Source organism: Rhinolophus ferrumequinum, chromosome 28 (genome assembly GCF_004115265.2).
Source record: "Rhinolophus ferrumequinum isolate MPI-CBG mRhiFer1 chromosome 28, mRhiFer1_v1.p, whole genome shotgun sequence".
Lineage (NCBI taxonomy): Eukaryota > Metazoa > Chordata > Mammalia > Chiroptera > Rhinolophidae > Rhinolophus > Rhinolophus ferrumequinum.
This window is the reverse complement of record NC_046311.1, coordinates 2,288,164-2,312,128: the sequence shown is the minus strand read 5'-3', so window position 1 is coordinate 2,312,128 and position 23,965 is coordinate 2,288,164. Positions and strand designations below refer to the sequence as shown.

The window sequence follows — 23,965 nt, the reverse complement described above, 5'->3', positions numbered from 1 at the left end:
ACAGATTAGAGGGATCTGAATATCCAGCCTCAGAAAACGGGCCAGGATCAGAGTGCTGTAGTAGTCCCTAATATTTTGAGGATGTAACAATATTTTCTGTTAAAAAGGCAAGAATATCTAATTATGTACAGATTAACCTAGCTAAGAATTTGTTAAAAAGCTCTATTTTCTAGAGAAAATTGAGTACAGAAATGATTTCATGAACATTCATTCATTTTATCGATGCTTTATTAATGTTGCAGATATAAAATCCTACATATCACAATTTTTACTAACATAAATGTAAATAAAAACACCTTTCAAATAATTAAAAATATTTTAACTAAATGAACTTATTCTTAGTTAAGTATATATAATTTGAAACAAATCTAAAATTACCAAAGAATAAACTTTATGATAAATCATATTCTCCCATAATGTAATCATTTATCAAAGGAAAAAAAAAACACCCAAGTTTAATTCATTAGGACATATTCGGCATTTATAGATGCAGTATGTTCTTCCCACTTCGCGAGGATGAGGAGAGCATCCTCAGGCCCCACACTGAGCCCAGGCCTTCTGACCGGTGACTCTGGGCGTGGCATCCAGGTGCGTCACTACCTGAGGTTACCCTGAAGCGCTCTCACTCATTCCTAACACTACTCTGGCCAATGCTTTTTCCTATCTGGAAATACTGTCATTCAAACCATATGATTCCCCCATTCTAAGCTCTCCATTCTCCGCAACAACAACTCAGGTGCTTGTGGAAGCTTTCGAGGGCAAGACTTCTCAGAAATCGTACTACTCAGACGCTCGAAGCAAAGTAGGGTATTTAAAAATCCTTGCTAAGGCCCGAAAGTGAGTGATTACTGAGTAGGTAATTATCCTAATGTGAAAAAGGAAACAACAGGTACAAAAGGATATGAAGTGACTTGTTAACGACCCCTGACATTTGTTTAGCACTTTGACTTTCTGATGACACTGCATCATACGAGCTGATGTGCAAAACACACATTTCGTGAGGTAGGCAGGGAAGCTCCCCTTTTACAGTCGAAGAGACTGAGGCTCAGGCATGAGTCACTTGCCTAGGGTGGCACCAGTGGGAACCGATGTCATTAGAACTTGAACGCAGACCCTTTGATTCTGTCCTTGTCACAGCTCAGGGGCTCCTACTAATTTGAACACTGCAGAGCAGTGCAGCCATCTTTCCCACCACCCACCCAAACTTGACTCAGTGGTTACTCGGTAGAGGAAAAGGGTCCCGTGGCCTTGGAAGAGGAATCATGTATCATTTGCAGTGGCGTTCTAGTCCCAGTGGGCTTCGGAAGTGAAAACTGGCATGCGAATCACCATACAGTTGCCGTAATTAAAACTCAAGTATAAGTGATAGTGTAATAGATTGGAGACAAGCTACCAAACAGTGTGTTGGGGATTAAAATAGTTCCGATGGGAGAATACATTATTCAACTTTCGGAAATGCATATTAAAGAACGATGTTGGTTAAAATATCAATACAAAATAGATTTTAAGATCCTGATTTCCTGTAACAAATTTTCCAGTTTTCTTGATTAAAAATGGATTGTGTTTAGCCCACTCATAATTCTTTTTTTCTACTCTAAAAAAAATATCAGTTTTGCCCTTGGAAAATCAACATCCTGAGTTAGCTGTCTTTTAAACATGACTTGCTGGTTAGAAGGCTTTCACTGCGGGTGTGATCTTGCGGAAGAATTTATGACCTTGGGAATTTGTATTTTCAAAGATGTAACCCGGAGGAGAAGCATAGCTCGCGGGGCAGATTTCCTGTTTCTTCGGTGCATACTCTGTAGAGTACATAGTGACATCATCAAATGGACAAGAACTTTGCAAAGGAACATTTATAGGCTTGCAGCTCTCCGTTGGAATCAATTCATGTGGCACATAGTGAGATCTGAAAGTGCTCAAACCATCAAATTTTCCAGATGGGTTGGGAATCTGCTGTTGCTTTTTAATGAGTCCTTGACGACAACTTTCCCAGGCTGGAAAATCTTCCTTCGTGGTACTTTTTCCTTGGAAAGGAAAATGGTGATTTCTCCGGTGAGAAATGGGCCTGATGGGGATGACACGTTCAGCCTGGTATGGAACGTAGTCGAGATGGCTGGTGCTGTGTAACTGCATGGAACCTGTAGGCGGAACGTATTCTTGTACCTTCTTCACTTTAGGTGGTGGGATTTCCCAGGGTTGAAAACTGTCACGGAATTCAGTGCTCCCTTCAAACTGGGCATTTTGGGTCACTCTGGTGTGTGCAGGCCTGCAGATTTTTGCAGTTGCACCAACAAGACCCTGAAAGTCACATCGGTGAGTTGTGAGATCCTCAAAGGGTTGGTTGGTTGGCTTGTAAACCTCTTTGGGCCGTGCCAACTTGGATTCTAGCTGATAAGGTGCATAATCAAGGTGATGGCTTGTATCACCATTGAAAGGGACGGTGGGCCGTTGGACGACAGAGCTGGGTTTAAAGCTCTGCCTCGGCTGGATCTCCCAAGGAACATAGTTGTCCTGAAATGTAGTTGAATTTCCAAACTTCACAGTAGGGGGATAGTAACTTTGTTCTGGTTTATAAAGTTCACTTTTTTGAATGTCCCAAGCTCTATAATCATCTTGGGGCGGGGTGGGGAGAGAAAAAGAGCATTTTTAAATACTGAAGAAAACAACCATCTTCTCAAAACTATGACTTCTCTCACTGCCCATTGCCCCAAATCCATTTCCTGTAGGATCTGAACACAATCAAGTGTGCGGTTTCCCTGATGCCCCTCAGATTTGTTCTTCTTCGTTCATCTCTACCTGGCTCTTCCTGCCTCCCTTTTAATACGTGTAACTTCTACGTCCAGGTTCATCTGATTACACCATGGAAAATGGAACATGGGGGCCTGACTGCTGACAGTTTTTGAAAGACCAAAAGGCTCTGTTTTGGGTGAAGACAGAGTTTAGGGATTATGGTTGTTCCCAGGAACTGGTTGGGATTTTCACTGTAACTCACAAAATGCTAAGTAAAGTAAACCATAAACTCTAGGGATTAACATAAAATCAGGGGCTTTGTTGTGTGGACAAAAGTGATGTGGGTATTACCCTTTGCTGTGGAGGGGATCCCCAAAGGAGAGAGAATTTCAACTCTGTTACCCTGTAGGAAGCCCGCAGGACTGACTCCCTGAGCAAAGCTATGGGGTAACTCGTTCTATCCCAGAAAGATCACTGTCTTCAACTTGCCTCCTCTTAAGGATCTTAAGCCATTCCCGTGTGGAGGCCTGACCCGCATGCTTTCAAGACGTGTTAGCAATTGTACACACAATTTAGCGGCGAAGTATCAGAGCTCAGTCTGAGATTTGGTGGTAAGTACCTTAATTCTGCTTCTTGCCGCTTACCTAGACCATGGATGGCAAACTGAAGGGCTTAGATTTCAACTGAGGGTTGTTTGGGTTTTCTGTTTCTAGAGGAGAAAGGCGGAAAGCTGAGAAATACCACAGAATTGACTTCACCCAAAAATATGTATTTCGAAATACCAAAAGTTAGTTTATAAAATAAGTTATGCAAGATAAAGTATTAGGCTCTGAAGTCCATGCGGCGTTTTTTGGAAAGGCCAAAACTCAAATGCTTATTATGGGGATACCTCCTTTGAAGAGAAAAATTCCTCATCCATAGACATTTCTGCCAAGATGACCAAGTTTGGGGCCAAACGATTACTCCCACCTCAAGCTACTGACGTTTGAGTGAAAGTGGATATCTGGGGCCAAGAGCAGGCAATCTGTAGGCTACAGAGACCTATGAAACAACCCGGCAGGAGAAGGTGAGCTGGGTCAAGCACATTCTTATCCTTATGAACCGAAATTTGAAAACACAAGGGGGAGGAGGAGAGGGAGAGAGAGAAAGAACTGGTCTTTTCAGCCTTAGCTAATATCCCTCTTTATCCCTGGTAACGTTCCTGTTCTGAAGGCTCCATTTTCTGGTATTAATATAATCAGTCCCGCAGCTTTCTTTTAACTAGAGTTTGCATGGTATACATTTCTCCATCCTTTGGCTTTGAACCCATCTGTATTTTTGTATTTAACATAGGTTTTATGTAGACAACACTTGATTGGTGCTTTCTCTTCTTCATGTGCTGTGATAATCTGTTTTCATTGCCATGCTTAGATCATTGACCCATCATGTAATTACTGATATGGTTGAATTAAAATCTACACTCTCATTGGTTTGGAAGAGGGTTGCTATTTATTTGACCTCCTCAAAGACTCCAGTATGCTTGGGAGAGTTTAAAGTCATTCTGGGATAGAAGGAAAGGAACAAATCTAAGTGTGGCATAATGTGACAAATATGACATAATGCTTCTTCAGTGACATCTTTTTCAATATGTTTTGAGATAGAGAAAACTAAGTAAGTGGCTGAATTTGGACAGGAATCCAGGTCTCTCTAACTTTCAATCAGGCAAAGGGTCTTTTTTCACTATACTATTTTGACCAAAGAGAAAGCTTTTTTTCCTAAGCCACGAGGGCTAGGTTTGGCAACACACCCAAATAACGATTCGAAGTTAGATGTCAAAGCTGGAAGTGAGTTCTAGTTTTCTGGCTCCTTCATTTTTGAAATGGCCAGTTACCTTTATAGGTTGGGACGGTGTCCAACTTTCCTTTTTTCACTTGCTGTCTCTCCAAAGGGCGGACGATTGCCACAGGCTGTATTTTATAAGAATTAAAATCTCGTTTGTAGGTAGTACCAAGGTCAATCTCCCCCTGGTTGGGTTTATATTCTTCTGGTGCATGGCGAGGCTGTTGGATTATTTCATAAGGACGATAATCTGATCTGAAATATATGAATGTGAGACATAGCCTCAGAGATTCTTTTATTTCTAATTATTTCACTGCAGTATTGAAAATTTCAAGGTTGTTTTTTTTTTCACTTGAAAAGTTTAAGATATTAAAATGTTGATAGTTGATAAATTACTTGGAAAAAAATAACTGATGTCCTATCCAGTGACTAAGTACCTCAAGAAAAAAATACGTATGTCAAAAATCCTAGTTTCAAAACATCATTACCATGGATCCTTAGTGAACTGCATGTTACATAAATAAAATCTTCCACTAATTGAAGATTTGAAATTTTTTCCTAATCGGGAAGAAAATCCAGGTGAGAAATGTAGTGAATCTGAAAAGAATTTTAAATGTATCCTCTGAGTCCACTTGTCAGAATTCTTACTCATCCTACTTAAAGACTTTAGTAAACTATTTGGGCATGCTGTCTTCTTATTAAAGTCCTTCTGTCTTCCCGCTCACCATTGAATAAACCCTGGCCTTTAGACGTGAATAACATAGTATGGATGTGGCTTCGTCATCCTTGGATCCCCCAGAAGCCCTTGCTGTGGATGGGGCCATGTTGTAATCCAGCTGTGCTGGGTATTATGTAACATTGGGCAGCAGGGCGAGGACTGCAGACGCTGAGGTCGTCTGGTGGGATGAAGGAGCCCACAGTCTCAGCCTGATCAGACGAGGCCTGAATCCTGGCTCTGTCACTCACTAGATGCATGATCTTGGATGTCTTAACCTGTCTACGCCCCCGTTTCCTTATATATAAAATAGGACAATACCATCTATGTCATAGGGTTATTGTAAGGATTCACACACACACACACACACACACACACACACACACACACACACTGCGTGGTACATAGTAAGGGCAATGTGCTAGCACCTACTGTTACTACAAGTCTTCAAAATTGCTTTTTTTTTCTTTTGGACCCTATTGACTGTGTCACTCATTTTATGATTTGTTTAAACCATCTTGAATTAATATTTTCTGTATAGGTCCGTAAGCTAAAAAAAAAAAAAACGAAACAAAAAAAAACAAAACTCACTGAATTCCTTCTTCTATTCACAGTGTGACTTCTTCGACTTGTTGACTTCATTTCCTCGTCTGCCTCGACCCCCCTCAGCTGGGTTCACTTCTCTAATACAGCGCAAAGGTGCACGATGGCTTCTATGGGATTCAGTCTAGCAGATCGTTTTTGTCCTCCTCTCACTTCACCTCTCAAGCAGTAACCGACATTATTGCCCGCTCCCACGATTTCCAGGAAGTCCTCTCGTCGTCCTCCTCTCCTCAACCATTCAATGCTGGCAGTTCTTCCGCACTTGGGCCTACACTCTCTCCTTCACCCAACGTTCACTCCTGAGGACAACTCCTCTACTCCCGCACAGCTTCAATTACTGCCTAGAGAAATGACTCAAACGTCTCTCTCAGCTCAGACCTCTTGTCTGAGCTCCCTACCGGCATGTATGATGGCATCTTGGATAGTCAGTGGCACCTCAAAACTTAATATGCCCCGAATCAAACTCACGATTCCCGCCCACCCAACAAATGTGGTCCTTTCTGCTTGTTCTGCTTCGTGAATGGCATCACCATCTCTTCAGCTGCACAGCCAGCAACCTAGGACTCACCTTCATACCTCCCCTCCTTCCCGCATCTCATCAACTCCTGTCCATTTGGCCTCCTAAATGTCTCCTCAATGTAACTGCTCTTCCCCCTCTCATCGCCGCCAAGCTTTCCTATGAACTCATTCGAATCAATTCAAGTTTCCTAAGCTCATTTACCAGCATCCAGTCCAGTCCTCTCTCCAATCTTTCCTCACATTGCAAAGTAATCCTTTCACATGTACATCTGAGGTCATTCTTGCCCTCATCTCCCTAACCTCTTCTTTATCCCCCCTTAGTTAACCCCAACACACAAACAAGAAACCGCAGTGGCTTCTTACTGCTCTAGGATATAGGAAAGCCAGCCCACAAGGCCCAGAGACCTTCCTTCATAGCCTCAGGCACACACTGCTTCCTGCGCTCCACGCTGGCCTAAGATGCTCTTTTCCATGCTCCTTCCTGCTCTCTGCCGGAACGCACTTCTTAACCCACTTCATCCTGTTAATTGCTCCAATCCTTCAGGTTTTAGCGCACTCTTCTCATTTCCCTGATAAGGTCAAACCTCTTATTCTGGCTCTCCAGTTACCTTGTGCCTGTCCTTCATAGATTTTAACCTCGTTGCAATTTTACATGTAAGAGTGATGTTTCTCATTGCCACCTTTACTAGACGCAGCAACCCTGAGCACAGAGATCAATGACCGTTTTTGTTCATCCCTGGAATGCGGGTACCATAGCACAGTGCCTGACACGTGATAAATATTTAGTGGATGAATCGTAGTAGAAATCACATACCTCTGCTCCTCAAGCCATCTGAGTTGGTCTTTGCTCTTCCCAAATACCAGCTAGAGGTGAATAGGCTAAACCGCAGTCGGGGAGTGGAAAGATCAGAGAGAGGACAGAAAGCTTAGCCCGCTGAGTTTCTCTAGGCAGACTGGTTAAGTGTTAGAAAGTACACTCTGCACCCAAAGCAACTTTCTATAAAGAAACAGTAAAGGAGCATTGGAAATCCTGCTTCCTGGCAGTTGTCGTCAGTTTGGCTCAAATAAAATCTTATGCAAATTCTTAAAAAAAGAAAAGTAGTGAAGGGTAAATGCACTTTTATTCATCTGATCTATCCCAAAATATGTGACACGTCCGTCCAGTTATACTTTCAGGGCAGACTCCCTGCCAACTCCAGCCATCGTCTGTGCCGTGTAAGTAGAATGAGCTCTACGCAAAACGGAATGAAAACAATTAAAGCTGTGGTAGAGCATTTTTTAACCCCAAATTATAGAAATAGGATGTATGATGAGTTCCTTGAAAACAGGACTCTCTATTTATTGATTTTTTTTAATATACCTAATGCCAAAGACTGTGCCTTGAATATCTTGTGCACATTGACAGAATAAAGAATTAACCCATTGTATGGACAAACATACAAAGAGATCAAAAAAGCTAAGTCCAAATGAAAAGTTAAGGCTTAGGAGGACTTTTTTTGTCCGTTACCCACTGAATAAATGTTGAGTGCCTACTATGTGCTAGTAGGCAGTGTACTATGATTCTGGAAGCAGAATGCTGAGATCAGAACAGACCTAGTTCCTTGCTTTCACGGAACACTGAAACTTGTCCAATGACAAAGAACGGAAGATGCTCTGAGAGCTTACAGAGACTTTTACCTAGCCTGAAAACTGGGTGAGGTGTCACAGGCTTTTCATTGTGGTAACTGAGTTGAGATGTACATGTTGAAAGGGCATTTACCAGGGTAAGAGGGAGGGAAAATTTCAAGCAGGTAAAACAGTATCTGGGAAGGTTCTATGGAAGGGAAAACCTGGTACTTTCAAGAAGTGAAAAATGTCCTGTATGGGATGTAAGCATAAGAGGACAAAGGTCATTGAAGTGAAAATAAATTAGAGAAGCAAGTAAGGACCAAATCATGAAGGGGTTTCAGGAAGGAGTTCGGTGTCTATTCAATACAGTGGGAAAGTATGAGTATTTGCAGCAGGGAGGCCACAGGATTAGATGGGTATTTTGAAAAGACCATCTTGGCAGGCTGAAGTATAGAAACAGATCAGAGATGCAAAAACCAGAGGTGACACCCACAGAACAATTAGGAAGCTACTGCTTTCTTCTAGGTCCTGGGGACAGTGGAAAGCAGATAAATATGAGAGACTTTAGCAGGTAAAAAAAATAGCAACAGGATTTTTTATTTCCCTTCTTCCTTTTCATGTTCTGTCATGCTAACTCAATTTTCATCTTTCTGTTTTTCTCAAGTTGTGACTGAACTGGTTTCTTGCTTCTTGGATTGGTTCCACTTACATCCACTAAAGAGTTCAATTTAGAGAGGTAAAAAAACTTTATTAAGACCAGAAGAGTTGGGAGAAGAGTAAGTAAAGCAAATAGTTTCTCAGTATTTACTTAAATGTTGTTATTCCTTCCATTTTACCCCGGTACGCTTGGAATCCTTGCTTGGGTTTAAGACTCTGAGCTGGAAGAACACTGCCATATGTAGGATATTTCTCCAAATATTCAGTTGTGGGACAACACACGCCAGTATTTTCATAGATCCTGGTGGTTCCATGGGGACAGTGATGTCGCCTGTGTGAACATAAATAAGCTGAAAGATTATTTTCACCTTCAGAAACATTTTGCGTGATAATTCCATTTTAATGAGAGACCTTGGAAAAACTAAGGATCTCTAAATCTAAGAGCAGCTTTACTAAAGAACAAAACATAAAACGTTGTTTTCTCTGCAATGATGTTTAGAAAAATACTGAGAAAATTGTGACGTAGCCTCATATGGTGGAAATTCTGGCTTGGCTCGACAACAATTTAGTGTGTCTTGTTACGCTGCAGAAACTGAAAAGCTAACAGGTGAGTTTCCCAGGCCTCTTGCAGGCAGGTTCCACATACAATCTATGTGTCACCTGCTGGATGTGTTCACAGGAGACTTTGATTCAGAGAGAGCTACGGAGGGAGAGGTCAGGACACGTCCATTTTGCTTGCATGGATCGTGTAGAGCAGAGCTTGGGGCCAGCAGTTGGGAGGCAGCTTCCTGGTTTGCAAGGTGGCTTCCTGACTTGGCAGCCTCCTGATCTTGGCAGTGATGCGAGTTCTGAAGCCTGCAGCTCTATTGCAGTTTCCTGATTGTGGCAGAGGCAGTGGCTCCCTTGGCAGCCCAGTTCTGCGGCTAGATTTTTGGGAAATTTTCTGGAAAGCTTAGTTTGAAAACTGTTTCTTTGGTTCTTCCAACAGTTCTGTGAGCTATATATACTCCTTAATAAATTCCTTTAGCCAGAGTAGATTATATTGTCCATAACTAAGAACCCTGGCCAATACTTGCTAATCATGTACAGTTGTTAGAAGAATGAAGTTGACTTTTATGCATGACTATTGGAAGATAGAAGACTGTAAACAGTGAAAAAGTGGGTTGTAGAATAATATGTGTAGTACTCTCTTTCTCTCTAAAGAAAGTGGATGTAAAGCAAGTTCTTAAAGAACATTTGTCATCTGTGGGGAATGGGATTATGAGGGAGTTTCACTATATTGTAGATTTTCTTAATTGGATTTTACACTATGCCTCGTGTATTTATTTCATAATCCGTGTCCCAGGAGGTGGCCAGATATCAAAAGAGTTGGCTACGTGGAACCCTACATTAGTGTCTCCCAGCTTTGCCAAAGATACGGGTGCCATAAACCTGAAAGTGGGGACGTTTCAGTGGGAAGCATTGCCAGTGTGCAAAGTCCCGAGGACATCTGCACGCTGGCAGAGGCTCAGCTCCTTGGATCATCACACTTAATTTCCTCGCATCTGGATGGAAAAGGAACTTGGGTTGGATACATTAAAGATTAGGGAAAAAAAAAAAAAAGAACCCGTTTTTGCACATCAGAGTTCCTGGGTTCATACCTCAAATGTCACTTCATCTTTTAATCTACATCTAATTATGAATTATAAACGTTTATCCTGAAATTAGGGGGAAACTGCTTTCCTTCGACCTGCACGTGGTTTTCCTTTGCAGGGGATTACAAGACAAAAGGACTGGCATCTTGATACTATTTATTTAGCAGGTCTCGATCTAATCCCTAGGTCAACAGTGAAACCGAGGAAGACGACTACACAGTCTCCTGGGATGGAAGGTTGTTAGGCAGGGCGCACAGGCCAACTCTGGTTTCAGGGTGGAGACGGCTACCTTTTCAGTCACTCCGATCCCAAAGGATCTGCCCGGGCGGAACTGGGAACAGGGTCAGGCGTGGACGGAAAGCTGGAGATGATGGAAGGGGGCGTAACACGGGTTGAAAACTCACTGCACTTGCACACCATTCTATTCTATTCCTTTTTTTCGACCTTTCTTTTCCTCCCTTTTCAAATTTTGCGGGACTTCCCGTCTCTCGGTCGGATCAGACCGCATCACTAACCAGCCTTGATCCGGCCGCGGCTGCTCATCTATTACCCGCCTGGCGGATGGCAGGTCAGTGTGCACCCCGGGCAGGGCGTCTACAGCTCGGAAACGTGTAAACCTGGTGGCCGGCGGGTGCGGAGCAAACGGCGCCCGGGCCCCCCCCGGACCCCGCGGCCGTCTGAAGCTCCGCCCGCCGCCCCCGGCCGCCGCCCCCGGCCGCAGCCCCCCGGCCGCCTCTCACCCGCACGTGCAGATCTGACACAGACACCAGCTCCTCATGCTCCCCGCCCGCAGGGTCGTCTCCGCGGCGCCTCAGAGCCGCAGCTTTCCTAGGTGTCCCGCGCCCGCCGTCGTCAAGGCAACGTGGGTGCCCGGGAGACGGACGCGGCGCTGGCTTCCGGTGGCGTCAGTACGCGCGGGTCAGAGGTCGTGCGTCCGCAGCCCCGCCCCGCCCGCTGGCGTTAGGGACCCGCGGAGCTCTGGGCGCCTGAGAAGCTGGTGTGCGGCCGGACGCGGGGTCCGAACGGGTGAGTGCGGGCGGCTCTGGCCGTCGGCGTCCTCGTCCGCCGGCTCCGAGCGCGGAGGGGACCCGGGGCGGGGCGGCGCGGCGGGCGGGCGGGCTGGGAGCGGCCGCTCTTCTGTGTGGACTTGGGATTCCAAGGAGAGAGGTGGAGGGAATGGAGGACCTCAGCGCCCCGCGTGGGGAGCAAGCAGGTGACCCCAAACTTGACTCGGGATCTGTGGGCCGTACCGAGCCGGCTGCTTCCCCTCCCGGGAGCGCGCCGGGCCGGGGGAGTGAGGGGCCCGGAGGGCGCCCGCGGAGGGAGCGGGGAGCGGCCCGCGTCGCCTCGCTCCCCGCCGGCGCCCCGCCCTGTCCGCAGCCACGCACCTGCAGAAGTGGACCGAGTGCTCGCGCGTCCGTGAGCGGCCCCTGGTGTCACCTCGGTGCGCCCCGTCCCCGGGGCTGCGTGGTTCACGGCGGCGCCCCGTCCCGTAGGATGAGCACACTCGGGCCCCAGGTGGCCCTGGGCCGGGTCGGGTGGATCCCTTCAGCAAACGTCCGTCGGGCGTGTCAGCGCCCGGCTGTAAAGAAAACCGCGCTCTTCAGCGCAGGTGCCCGTGGTGACGCGTTTTAAATCTTTATCCACAGGAGAGAAGCGACCATGGTGCTCCATAGTTTGGATAAGATGATTCAACTCCAGAAAAACACTGCCAACATCAGGAATATCTGTGTGTTGGCTCACGTGGACCATGGTAAGAATCCTTTTTAAATGGCTTGTTTTCCGTAATTAAGGGGCCGTGTCTCCACACGTGTCAGTGGAGTGACGCTGTGGGCAGTTGACAGTGATGCTCGCTAAGAAGCACGTCTTATTTGCTTTAAAATTTTGATGTCAGAGGAGCTCGCTGTTAAACATTTGAAATAAAGGCGGCTCACTGGTGATTGGCATTCTTGTACGTTGCATTGTTTTTTTTTAAAACGAGAGCGTCAGTTTTCGTTAAGATGTGAAGGATTTTTGAAATGGCTTTGTAATATGAAAAGTCTGTAGTCTTGTTTTACCCAGTATACCATTTGGAGACAAAAAAAATTACTGCCGTGCTATCTTTTTGTCATTCTGAGCGATCGAGGGTTTAAGTTTACAGGTAAGGTGACTGTTAAAGGTGTCAGATGTTTCCAATAACAATTATGATAACGTTGATCAATTTCTCTGTAGGGCAGATTTTAGTAACTATGTAGAAGTTGTTGGTCAGATGTACTGTATTTTGATTGGCACAGTGTTTTGTTTCATCATTTAAGAGTCTGTGCATTTTACTCTGTAAATTATGTCTCAATTCAAAAAGAAATTCTGCGCTAAAAAAAAAATGTTGCTTGACAGCTGTTCAGGTGGGGTTGATGAGCTCCACAGGGTTAGAGATACGCATTCAGCACTAGAGAGCACTAGAATCTGTGTCTTTCCAGATGCTGTTCAAAAGTCTGATTTAACTCTTTAAAATGCCTTTTATATCTTGCTGCACTTGGTATAGATAAATAGGAGACCTTTGCTACACCAGTTCTTAGGGTTAGATGTTAAATCTGTAGATAAAATTCATTCCCTCTTAGTAAAAAGAAATAGATTTTGATTACTAATGTTATTTTAACAGGAAAAACAACTCTTGCTGACTGTCTTATATCTAGCAATGGAATCATCTCCAGCCGCCTGGCAGGCAAGGTATGTTGTTATATTTGGTGAAGTGTTTCATTTTAGTAAGTATTAGTATGTACAGTGTGATGGATCATTTGCTGTGTTCTTAGAGATCCCCCCCAAAAAATAAACAAGTATAAAGTATAATTCATTCATCTAAGAACTTGCCAATCCATTTTACTTGATTTTAATATCTTATATCTTATAAGTGCAGATTTTAATATTTTTTAAGCTGGCACAATTGTGGAAGTTTTCACAGAGAAAGAGATTCTTCCCAGGTGGATGAGCTGGTTGAACAGACGAGAAACCATCAGCGGGGGGGAAATAACGTGGATAAAACAGGAAAAGCCTAATTTGCGAGTTGTGCTTGATTTAAGAGGAACATGTGCTGAGAGACTACTGAGAGAGAAAACACTGGTATAGAGCATCTGTCAGGTCATAGACGACCTTGAAGGCTAACCTGAGTACACAGGGAAGGCTTCTGAGGCCTGGGGTCAGGATGAAAGTCGTGTTTTAGGAAATGAAGTTGAAGAGATCTCTGTTTCTGGCTGTGTTTTGAAAGGACTTGGAATAATTTACTTGCAGTAGAAAAGTAGAGATGTTCCTCCCCTTAATGAATTTAGGAGCTAATGAGCAGGGTTTATCAGACGACTGGGAACAAAGAAGAGGTGAAGGAGAAGCAAAATTGCATCAAAAAGCACATAGGAGACTGAAAGAGGAAAGTTACATAAAGCATAACAAGGGGCTGAGACTTTTTGGAGGAAGACCTTTCCAGGAGGTTAGAGAGGGAAAGGGGAGTCGGGTCCAAGGAGAGAGAAAGGATGGAAACTAGGAGATTTCAGACGCCTCGAAGAATTTCCCATTGGTGCATGAGCACACCACGTACACAAAGGGTTATTAATAACTATGTCCTTTTAGTGCCACAGTGAAGTGAAGAAGAGTGAGGATTGAAAAGGATTGTCGTGTTTGGCCAGAGATCGTTAGTAGCTTTCAGGGGTTTGGTTTTGCCAGAGCGGTGGGCAGGGAAGCCTTTCTGAAAATGAAGGAATGATGTGGGATGAATAAATGCGGCAATCTCATATCAGTAAGTTATTCGCAAGGCTTTTGAATGAAAGAAATGAGTAAATGTAAAGGTTAAGACGTTTACAGAATTTTGGCTGTGGAGAGAAGTAAGGCAGGGCGGGGAACAGACCATTCTGCAGAGGGCAGGGGGCCTAGTGGGGTGCTTAGGACTGTGGAGCTGGGGAGGGGTTTTCCAGTTAAGTGAAGCCACCCTCAGTGCTGATGCAGCAAAGCCTGGAAAATGAAATGCAGGTCCTTACCTGTGGGCATTCACGCTTTATGGAAGCATCAGCTAAGCGGTGATGTTACTGTCCCTTACAGTTCTGTTTTTGAAAAGGTGTTTACAAGTCTGCTAGCTTGGGAAAAGGAGTGAAGGCTCCTTCTGTTACCTCTAGAGGCCTTCTGTTTGAATCTCTGCTTAGACTTTGTCAAGGAGCCCATGAATAGGAAAAGAATGGCTGATCTTGAGGAAGAAGGAATTTTCCCCACGTACTACCTTCTGTGAGTTGTTCACGGACTACCCAATGATTCATGGCTGAAATTTGAATAGGCCACTCTCGGGAGGGTTTGTGGTATTTGAATGCGTTTGTAAAGTGGTAATGTCTTTCAATTTGTGCCCTCTTCCCCATGACAACTGCCTTCTCCAGTGCCTCCCCCCTTTAAAAAAAAAAATACAAAGTGCTTTTTAGTTTAAAATGAAGGTATTTAAAACAAAAGTCGAAATCAGTCCATTTTACTGTTCTATTTACTTTGTTGGGAAGTCAGGATACATGTTGCTTTTTTACAGTTACGGTACATGGACAGCAGAGAAGATGAACAGGTCCGAGGCATCACTATGAAATCCAGTGCCATCTCACTGCATTATGCAGATGGTAAGTCAGCCTGTCCTTTAAAGAGAAATCGTTTGACTCTTCCATGTTCGTCTTTCTTTTCCTGCATTAATTGCATGTGTCAGTGTCTTCGCTTGGCATTGTACAAATTGCATTCTGGCCTGTCCAGATCATCTGTTATCAGTCAGCCTCTTCAGACTTGGTTTCACACGGCAGGTCAGGAGTTGTAGCACCTTGCTGGCTCAGCCTTATGTCCCCTTTCCTGGCTGGATCCTTGCTCTGTCCTATGGCCTGCATACTGGATGTAGAGTCTTACTTAACTGTGGGTTGCCACGATCATTGCAGCTTGCTAGCCTCAAATCAGGATGTTGTTTTGACAGTAACACTTCTAGGAATTGAAAAGGATTTTTATGCTTGGCCAGAGATCATTAGTACCTATTAAGGGTTTGGTTTTGCCAGAGCGGTGGGCAGGGAAGCCTTTCTGAAAATGAAGGAATGAATGTGGATGAATAAAGATGGCAATCCCGTATCAATAAGTGTTTTTGAAGGCTCCAGTGCGATTCGGAATCCTTAACCAGTATTCAGAGGTAACACCAATGAAATCGTGGTTTGTGAGATGAAGTTCTTGTCATCTTAAGTATGGTGCTTGAAGGTACCTTGGGACTTGGATGGGTTTGAATGTCCACTCTCCCCTTTTGAATTGTTTGATCTCAGGCAGTTTACCTCAGAGTTGGATTCTAGCTAGAAGTCCTTGAAAAGGTTACTTGTTGGTGACCTAGTGCGCTGTAACATTGGGTTATTGGTAGTAACTACTGCAAAGAGTTGTTGTGAGTAGACATTAGATAATGTCTGTAGGATGCTTAGAAGAGTGCCAGGGACAAATAGGCAATCCACAGGTGTGCACTCTGGCTTTAGTTACTGTGGTGGTTTTACCACTGTCAGTATCACCGAGGGCACAGGGCACAGGTGAAGTCCTCAGGTTGTTACAATGGGGAGAATCCTTCAATGGCCCACAAGTTAGAATATTCATTCCCATGGTAGTTTTGAAGCCCACAGAAGTTGAGAAAATGAGTTAAGAGGAGGAGCAAAAGTGAAGTTATATGCAGGTGTTTGTGCATGTAAATAATTATTTTGCACTTAGAAGAGAATTATGTCAAATTAGCAGTAAATGGCGAAAGAGTGTAGAATTCTAATGAATTACTGTTTTTCTGCATGGTTTACTTTCTTATGTTTAATGTGAAGTCTGTGCCCTGGGGTGGCCAGTTGTTCTGGTTTGCCTGGGTCTGTCCTAGGGTTAGTGGGATGTGGGACTTGCCGTGCTACAACAGGACAAATCAGCATGAGTGGTCATCGCTACTGCAAACTGAATACTTTTGTTTGTTGGGGTGATTAAAGGAGATAATGTATGTGAGAGCATGTAGCACTGCCTGGCACACAGTAACTGTTCCTTACATTTTCGTAGAATTGAGTCTAAACCTTGGTCGACGAGATTCACGCCTTCTCTTTGAGAAGCTGTAGGGAAAAGTAACTGGCCAGCTGCTCCGTGTGGCATTTCCTGTTTTGGCCCTTTGTACAGCTTTCCCTCTCAGGCATCGGGTTTTTTAGTCTCAACTTCTTAATCTGTAAGACGGTTACAGTAATAACGTGTCTAATAGGGTTATTGCAGGGATTCAATAACGTGATTAGCGCAGTAAAAGGGTTTGCTTAGCGCAGTGCCTGGCTCACAGCTTAGTAAGCGGTAACTGTTAGAACCACAACGTCTTGGAACTGTTTACACGGATGCCTCTTGGAAATCAGTAGTTCCAATGGTGGGAATTCCTAAGTCGGAATGACAGCTTTGCCTTTAGCTTGACAGTCATTCCTTAGAAGCTTTCTTGTTCTGGAACACCTGAGGAGGACGACTGGACCCCTGACAGTGGTGTCCCCAAATGTCATTGCAGGTGATGAGGAGTACCTGATTAATCTGATAGACTCTCCGGGACACGTGGATTTCTCCTCAGAAGTCTCGACAGCCGTGCGCATTTGCGATGGGTGCATCATTGTAGTCGACGCCGTGGAAGGAGTCTGTCCACAGGTAGGGGTCGTGATGTGAGAACATTTCACTGGCTGAAGCAGGTGGAGAAAGAGGAGCGACTGAGTGCCGAGGACTGCGTGCCACTTTAGACATTTCACTGACAGTCAGAAAGTGGGTGTTACGTTTCCTATTCCATAATGTTCCAGCCAGTGACAGAGTGAAATCACCCAAGTTCTCAGGGAGTCTCAGAGAGGGTGACTTGAATTTTAGATGCTTTGAAGTATCTGTGATACCGCTTATAGAAGAACTCAGCAAAAGGGGGAAAAGGTTGAATTTTGGGATGATCTAGTCGTTTTACTCCAATGGGAAAGGTTTCTGAACTGTGAGAGGTTGACGGTAGCAAAATCCTGAGGTAGTTCTCCCCTAGATGAGAGAAATCCTGCCCTGCTGGCGTCTCAGTGTAGACTTGTGCCTCTACCCACCCCCACACACACACCCTTCCTTCCTCCTTCCCTCCCTTACTCTCCATAGCCTTTACCTAGTGTTTCTCATCTTGTCCACCAGACTTGGGAAAGTTCACCCCTAGGCCCGAGGGAACATTTGACTCCAGTTAGCATGGAGCTCAGAGTGGCTCTCTAAGCTCAGTTCTTCTAATAATTTCTTTCTTGAAACCTTACATTATAGGTTAAAAAGGTTGTCACCTTGTATCCTACTTCTTAATAGACCCTTGCTTGTTTTAATTATAATGTTTTATAAAAAAGTTTAATAAAAGGTTTAAATTATTCAAATGGAGGAAAGTTGATAATTCCAAGAAGATGGTTTGTAATTATCACATAGCTTCCCCTCTGATTTCCCCTAACGGCTCAAGTACTTCAGCTTGAGAAGCACATGCTTAGGCTGTGTAGTCTCTCAGGTATCCTGACAAGGTAAGTGACAACACACCTGACTTCCGAAGAGCGGAATAGTGGTGAACTCTTAAGAGATGAGATTATGGCCAGGAAGGTATACACAGGGAATTCTGGGGGAATGTCCTGTTTGTCACATGTGTGTTGGCAACATAAGTGTTTGTTTTCTAATTATTCAGTAAAGTCGGTATATGTAAAATTCCACCAAACTCTTCACTGTCTTTTACACAATTTATCCTTCTAAAATAAATGGTCAGTTCCTTGAAGACAAGGACAGTTTCTTGTATCTGACTGGCATAGGCTGGGTTGTGATACAGGAGTATGGACATGAGCTGATTGTTAATTGAGATGTTCTAATGTGCTTTCATTATTTCAAATCACGAGTTTTCTGTTTTCCTTTCCATTTTAATCAGACACAGGCAGTTCTGCGACAAGCCTGGCTTGAAAACATCCATCCAGTTTTAGTGATTAATAAGGTCGATCGCTTGATAGTGGAACTGAAATTCACCCCACAGGAGGCCTATTCTCATCTCAAGAATATTTTAGAACAGGTATTACCCTTTACTTCAGTGTTGTGAAAAGTCAGAGCTCGAAGAATAGTTGACAGGAGGTTGACAGGAGATGGAGTAGAAGGGAATACCGTGAGTCTTGCATGGAGGTTTGAACTTCCCCTCAGGAAGTGGGGGACCATTGATGAGACTGACTTGAGAATATTTATTTTGCTGGAGGGAGGAGGGAACGATGAAGGTAGAGCAGTGAAAAAGAATGGCTCTGTGGCTGTCATTCCTGTAGAAAGGGCCAGGATTGGGCACAGGCGAGATACTCCCACCCTCCAGTGGAAGGGGAAGGCCCAGCAGGATCTATCTGCAGGTGTGCTCTGAGTGACGGGTTGGGACCTGGGGAGCTTGCCGGGTTTCTCATAACAGCCTCCATTTTCTCTCTGAGGTAGCAAATAAGATGACTTACTTGGAGTGAAAGTAGTTAGCAGTTAGAAGTTGGGGACAGGGCCTGAAGAGAGTAGTTTAAACAGTGGATGTGAGAAACGGTCAGGGAGTTGACTACGGCTGCAAACTAGGATTGTGGGGGTTGGAACCCATGAGCTCCTGGTGACATCCGGCCCCAGCACCGAAAACCAAGTTAAAGCTCTGACACATTCGTCTTGGCGTGAAACTGACAGTCACAAAAGGGACCTTCCGGACGCCTTACTCTTTAGTCGTGCTGGGTTTAGAATGGATGGGCTGATAACATACCAGTGAGTGATCGTTGTGGATGTTAGCTTAATAGGAGCCCAGACCAACTGCCGGGGATTCTGGCCTTCACCGGGGGTGGGCAGGGTGTCTCTGCCCCCAGCATGCTCAGCATCTGACTGACGCGCTGCCATTTCCCCATCTCTCCTAGATCAATGCACTCACAGGAGCTCTTTTTACTTCTAAAGTCCTAGAAGAAAGAGCAGAGAGAGAGACTGAATCCCAGGGGAACCCCAGTTTTGACCCAAGAGAGCAAGTGTACGACTGGAGCGCTGGCTTGGAGAACACGGATGATTCTCACCTTTACTTCTCCCCAGATCAGGGGAATGTGGTGTTTACAAGTGCAATCGATGGGTGGGGCTTCGGGTAAGTCTCTGAAATCTCTGGCTTTTACACACAACCGATGTTCTAAGTCGAACTTTTCGTTTTGAGGTAATTGTAGATACACTGCAGTTGTCAGAAGGACTAGAGTTCTCTTTTTGCTGATCCCTGGGCAAGACAGAGCCTGTTTTCTTTTTGGGACCTAGGAACTCTGCCCAATGAGTGTCGGCCATTGGCTTCCTCTCTTCATTTGTGGGAGAGAGGCCAGGCGTGCTGGGAGCTGTAGGTCTATGGAGTGAGGTGAGAATCTGGAGAAGAAGTGTTCCCTCCTCTGGAAAGACAAAAAATTATATACAAATTATTATAGTAATAATAATAAAGGACATCTAGCTTATAATTATCTATGTTATTTATTATATAAATGATATACAATTTATGTCATTTGTTTATATAAGAAATAACGTAATAATAAAAAGTAAAATTTTGGAAAATAAAAACCCTCTGCTAAATAAGTAAGTGTTGGATCAAATGGGAAATAAAGTTTACCATAGTGAATCACTTTGAAAGTAACGGACCCTGAGGCCAGGTCCAGAATGGCAGCATCCTGTAACTGTATAATTTGAATTTTGATTCTTGTTTGAGAATTTTCTGTCCCTTGGCCTCCGTGAGAGGAGACATGGATATTTATCTCGAGCAGTTTCTGTAGTGTCTGCTTTCGCTTCTAGGCTACTGCCTGATGCTCTCCACAGTTCTGGTTCCAACCATAATTACAACGTCCACTCCTCCAGCTTGTTGGTGCTCACACCAGGCTTCCAGTATCATCTGAGAATATCATCTAATTGGACTAGCTTGTAATTAAGTGGTGGCTTCCTGCAATACCATAGTTGCTGACTGATGTGTAAAGGATTGTCTAGAGTATGTTGACTTTAGAGTCCTTCTGCAATGGATAGAATACCAGGCATCTTTTAAGATGCTGGTCCTTTGAGAGTTGGACTCGAACCTTTTTGGTTAAACATCCTGTTCCCTGCAGAAAAGACTTTTTCTGGGTCCTTTATCCAGACAACGCGGACGCTGTATTCAGCACTCATTTGTCAGGTGACCGCTGTCGCATTGCTGAAAGCAGACCTGGTGCTAACTGGTTTCTCAAAGGACTGAGGGGAGTTAATTAATTGTGTGTTTGTTCCCTATTGAATCGAGGATGCTAAAAAAGCCCTTTTTAGCAGGTCCTGGCTGGAGTTCGTTTCTCTGTGAGTGACAGACACCTATAGCAGTGAATGGGTTGGAACAGCTCTTATTGGCAGAGTTGCCATGGGCAGCTGGAGCCATTGTCCCTCCCATCTCGTTTCACACATGCAGAATTAGGAAAGGGACCTACAGCGTGAATTCTGATTCATGTGAATGTAGAGCCTGGGCTTTGGGGCCAGGCTGCTTGGGTGTGAATCCCAACTTCATTTATTCCTTGTATAATATCTGTGCTTCTCTATCGTTCTCTGTACAACAGGGGAAATCAACCTACCTCATAGGAGACTTGAAATGATTAAGTTTAGTATTACATCTGAAGTACTTTGAACAGTACCTGACACAGAAACACTCAAGTGTTACCTATACTCATATTTATTGTTGTTACTAATTACACAAATACTTTTCTGTCAGAATTGAGCACTTTGCCAAAATCTACAGTCAAAAAATCGGCATCAAAAAGGAAGTGCTTTTGAAAACATTGTGGGGAGATTATTATATAAACATGAAGGCTAAGAAGATTATGAAGGTTGATCAGGTAATGTGCATATGTTCCTTTTGAATGTGGTTACATTGTTGCCTTAAGAAAGCCTTTACTGTAAACCCTTTAATAGGATGTAATTTGGCTTCTGTGTCAGTTTGTGAAGGATTTTTTTAACTGTATATATTGGGTTAAAGCTCAAGAGTCATATCCAAGTATTTCTTAGAGTTCTTTAAATATAGGGAACACAGAATTTTATTTTATTTTTTTTTAGAGGAGTAAAAATCTCAGATCCTGCTTATTTGAAGGCACATATTTTGCATCATGCATTTGTGTCCCCTTCACCATAACGAGACATCTTTTCTACATACCACTGTTTGGCCGACACTCTTCTAGTCTCAGCTGAGACCTTCTGTCACCAAGCACCAGTCACCATGAGTGGTGACGGGCAGAGGCAGGTGTGCCCTGGAACCCTGCCTCTGTAGATAGAGGTGGTGTGGGACTGTGGAGCCACGTAGCCTCGAATGATAACTTTTCTTAAAGCTCTCTTTTTAATGTCAAATTCAGGATTTTATAAATCTATTCTCATTGAAGAGCGTATATATTGCCACGGTTTTAATTTCTTCTTTTTGGATGGATACATAATCCCTCAATTGGAATTATACTGTTTATATAATGTAGCTCCTTTTTTGCTTGACATTGTGTCTAAAAAAAACAAAAAACACTGTGAACATCTTCCCTTACAAGCTTTTTATGAACAGTATATTTAAAAAGATGCCAGAGTGGTGAAGGGAGGTGATCACGGTTTGAGATTCGACTGTGAATCTCGGCTCCAGCACTTCCCAGCCTGTGACTTGTGTGTCTGTCTTTCATCTGCAAAGTGCAGGTGGTAGTACTTACCTCATCCAGTGGTTATGATGGTTATATGAAATAATCCAGGAAGAGTCTTGAGAACAGTCCTGTCCCAGAATAAGTACCCTGCTGTGACTTGCATCTTGTGCATGCATCATGGACTCGTTCTCCTAAGGTTGGGTGGAGTTTTTATTTCTGTTTTTCAAATGTTTTGATATTAGAAGTAACCCTCTGGTGGGCGTCTTTGTGTATACATTTTTATGTCTTCAGCATGCCTTTTTTAAAACCAAGCTTTCAAAGGTAATGACTTCACTTCCTGATACCTTGCCAATAGCTCTTCAGAAAGGAGGTATCAGTTTATATTCCATCTTGAGTATGTGAGAGAGGTTCCATCTTAAGGTGCATAGTTTGTTAAGAGAAATGGTAGAGTTTTTGTTTTTTTAATATCCTCTCCTTTGAAGTTGAATATTTTTCATGTTTAAGGACATTCTTTAGCACAAAGTCCATGGGAAGCCCTGGACGTACAGAGTGAAGTTTTAGCTGTCAGTTTGGGCGTCATGTGTTCCTTTGATAACAGTGGTGGGGCAGCCACAGTGACATGGCCCCCAAACGCTTTCATCATTTGGGAAGTCCGTAATTCCCAGAAGAAGAGTGCAGAGGGTTTTCATAACTAATTTTCCTCCACTTTTGAATAAATATTTTCTAGTAGAAATGAGACTTACAATAAAACATGTCAAGAATGACTATTTAAGGTTATCTATTAAATCCTCAGAAACTTAAGCGTATGTATTTTTTCTTACAGGCAAAAGGAAAGAAACCGTTATTTGTACAGTTAATCCTGGAAAATATATGGAGTTTGTATGATGCCGTCTTGAAAAAGTAAGATTACTATAAAACTGTTTATCATTGGGCAGTATAGTTTGCCTCATTTTCCAGTTTGATGAGTCACACTTGGGAAAGCTGAGATACACAGAAAGTGGAGAAAGCTTTCACAGATGAGTTGATCACAGGGCCTGGAGAGAATTTATAGGAGTATTTGTGACCCAAGTCAGGGGTAACGGGGGCCAGAGCAGCAATGTTTTATAGAAAAAGGATGGAAAGAAACATTGGACCTTTGTTTTTACAAACCCAGTTTAAAATAAAATAGTAATTGTAGTAGAAAAGGTTATTGCTATCTAGGATCATTACTGGGGAACTTGGGGGTAAAACTTGCCTGATACAAGTGGAAAAGAAAATGTGCTTTAGTAAGTTTACCTTCTATTATAAGTTTTTCAGGAGTTAGAATAATGCTTTTTAGAATTTATTTGTAAAACTGCTTCACAGTGGATATATCTGATATAAGGAGATTGTGGAAAGGTGCTTCATGGGAAGTTTTAAAGAAAGGCTCATTTGAAAGAGTAGAGATTGAGCAGTCCTCTAACCTAATGGCAGGGGCCCTTTTCAATCATTTCCAGTTACTTTTGTAGAAAATAATACATTAGGAATAAATGTGTCAATGTTGAGTTTCTTTTCCTCACTGTTCCTTCATCTCTGTAAGTAACCTCCCCACCCCCAATCTTGTATGTTTACTGTAGGGACAAAGAAAAAATTGATAAAATAGTGACTTCCTTAGGATTAAAAATTGGAGCCCGGGAGGCACGACATTCCGATCCTAAAGTGCAGCTCAACGCCATGTGCAGTCAGTGGCTGCCCATATCCCAGGCTGTGCTTGGTATCCTTTATTTTAATGTTTTTTAATAAAATTGTAGTTTTGACAAAACAAGAAAAAAGAACGTGTTACTGGCAACCAGAGAATCCTCTGGAAATAATTCATTCCAGTCTTCTATGGTTATTGAGTGATCTGTAAAAACAGAAACTTTATTTTAGTCAGATGTATATATAAGTAGATAATTTAGATGTTTGTGTTCGATTACTGTTTCATTTAATCCCATATTTTCTTAAGCTTGTTGCTATTTCTCATCATGTTATTCCTAAAAGACTTGATTTTAAAGGATTACATTAACTGAAGTAACTTTATTACATGAGTTTGAACTATCTTTGTTTCATTGATC

At 43.3% G+C, this 23,965-nt stretch overlaps 2 protein-coding genes across 3 annotated transcripts in view; one reads left to right on the top strand and one right to left on the bottom strand.

Annotated features, from left to right (window-relative positions):
• Nucleotides 1-472: 472 nt before the first annotated feature.
• Nucleotides 473-11,193, bottom strand: SAXO2 (stabilizer of axonemal microtubules 2). Of its 2 annotated transcripts, XM_033100160.1 has the most exons (5): nt 11,025-11,162; nt 10,574-10,645; nt 8,802-8,981; nt 4,601-4,803; nt 473-2,612 (listed from the first exon to the last, which is right to left on the bottom strand). In XM_033100160.1, exons 3-5 carry the CDS (start codon nt 8,822-8,824, stop codon nt 1,669-1,671), a joined length of 1,170 nt encoding a protein of 389 aa, XP_032956051.1. In that variant the 5' UTR covers nt 8,825-8,981; nt 10,574-10,645; nt 11,025-11,162; the 3' UTR covers nt 473-1,668. The 2 variants fall into 2 exon arrangements, with proteins under 2 accessions (XP_032956051.1, XP_032956050.1); XM_033100159.1 differs by lacking the exon at nt 10,574-10,645 and having other exon boundaries at nt 11,025-11,193.
• A 10-nt stretch (nt 11,194-11,203) lies between these two features.
• Nucleotides 11,204-23,965, top strand: part of EFL1 (elongation factor like GTPase 1) — a 74,163-nt gene continuing 61,401 nt past the window's right edge. Inside the window, exons 1-10 of the mRNA XM_033100158.1 lie at nt 11,204-11,310; nt 11,934-12,037; nt 12,923-12,990; nt 14,813-14,897; nt 16,796-16,929; nt 18,188-18,325; nt 19,173-19,387; nt 20,996-21,119; nt 22,717-22,793; nt 23,489-23,625. Coding sequence (XP_032956049.1) covers nt 11,947-12,037; nt 12,923-12,990; nt 14,813-14,897; nt 16,796-16,929; nt 18,188-18,325; nt 19,173-19,387; nt 20,996-21,119; nt 22,717-22,793; nt 23,489-23,625 — 1,069 coding nt within the window. The 5' untranslated portion in view covers nt 11,204-11,310; nt 11,934-11,946. The remainder of the gene's footprint in view (nt 11,311-11,933; nt 12,038-12,922; nt 12,991-14,812; nt 14,898-16,795; nt 16,930-18,187; nt 18,326-19,172; nt 19,388-20,995; nt 21,120-22,716; nt 22,794-23,488; nt 23,626-23,965) is intronic.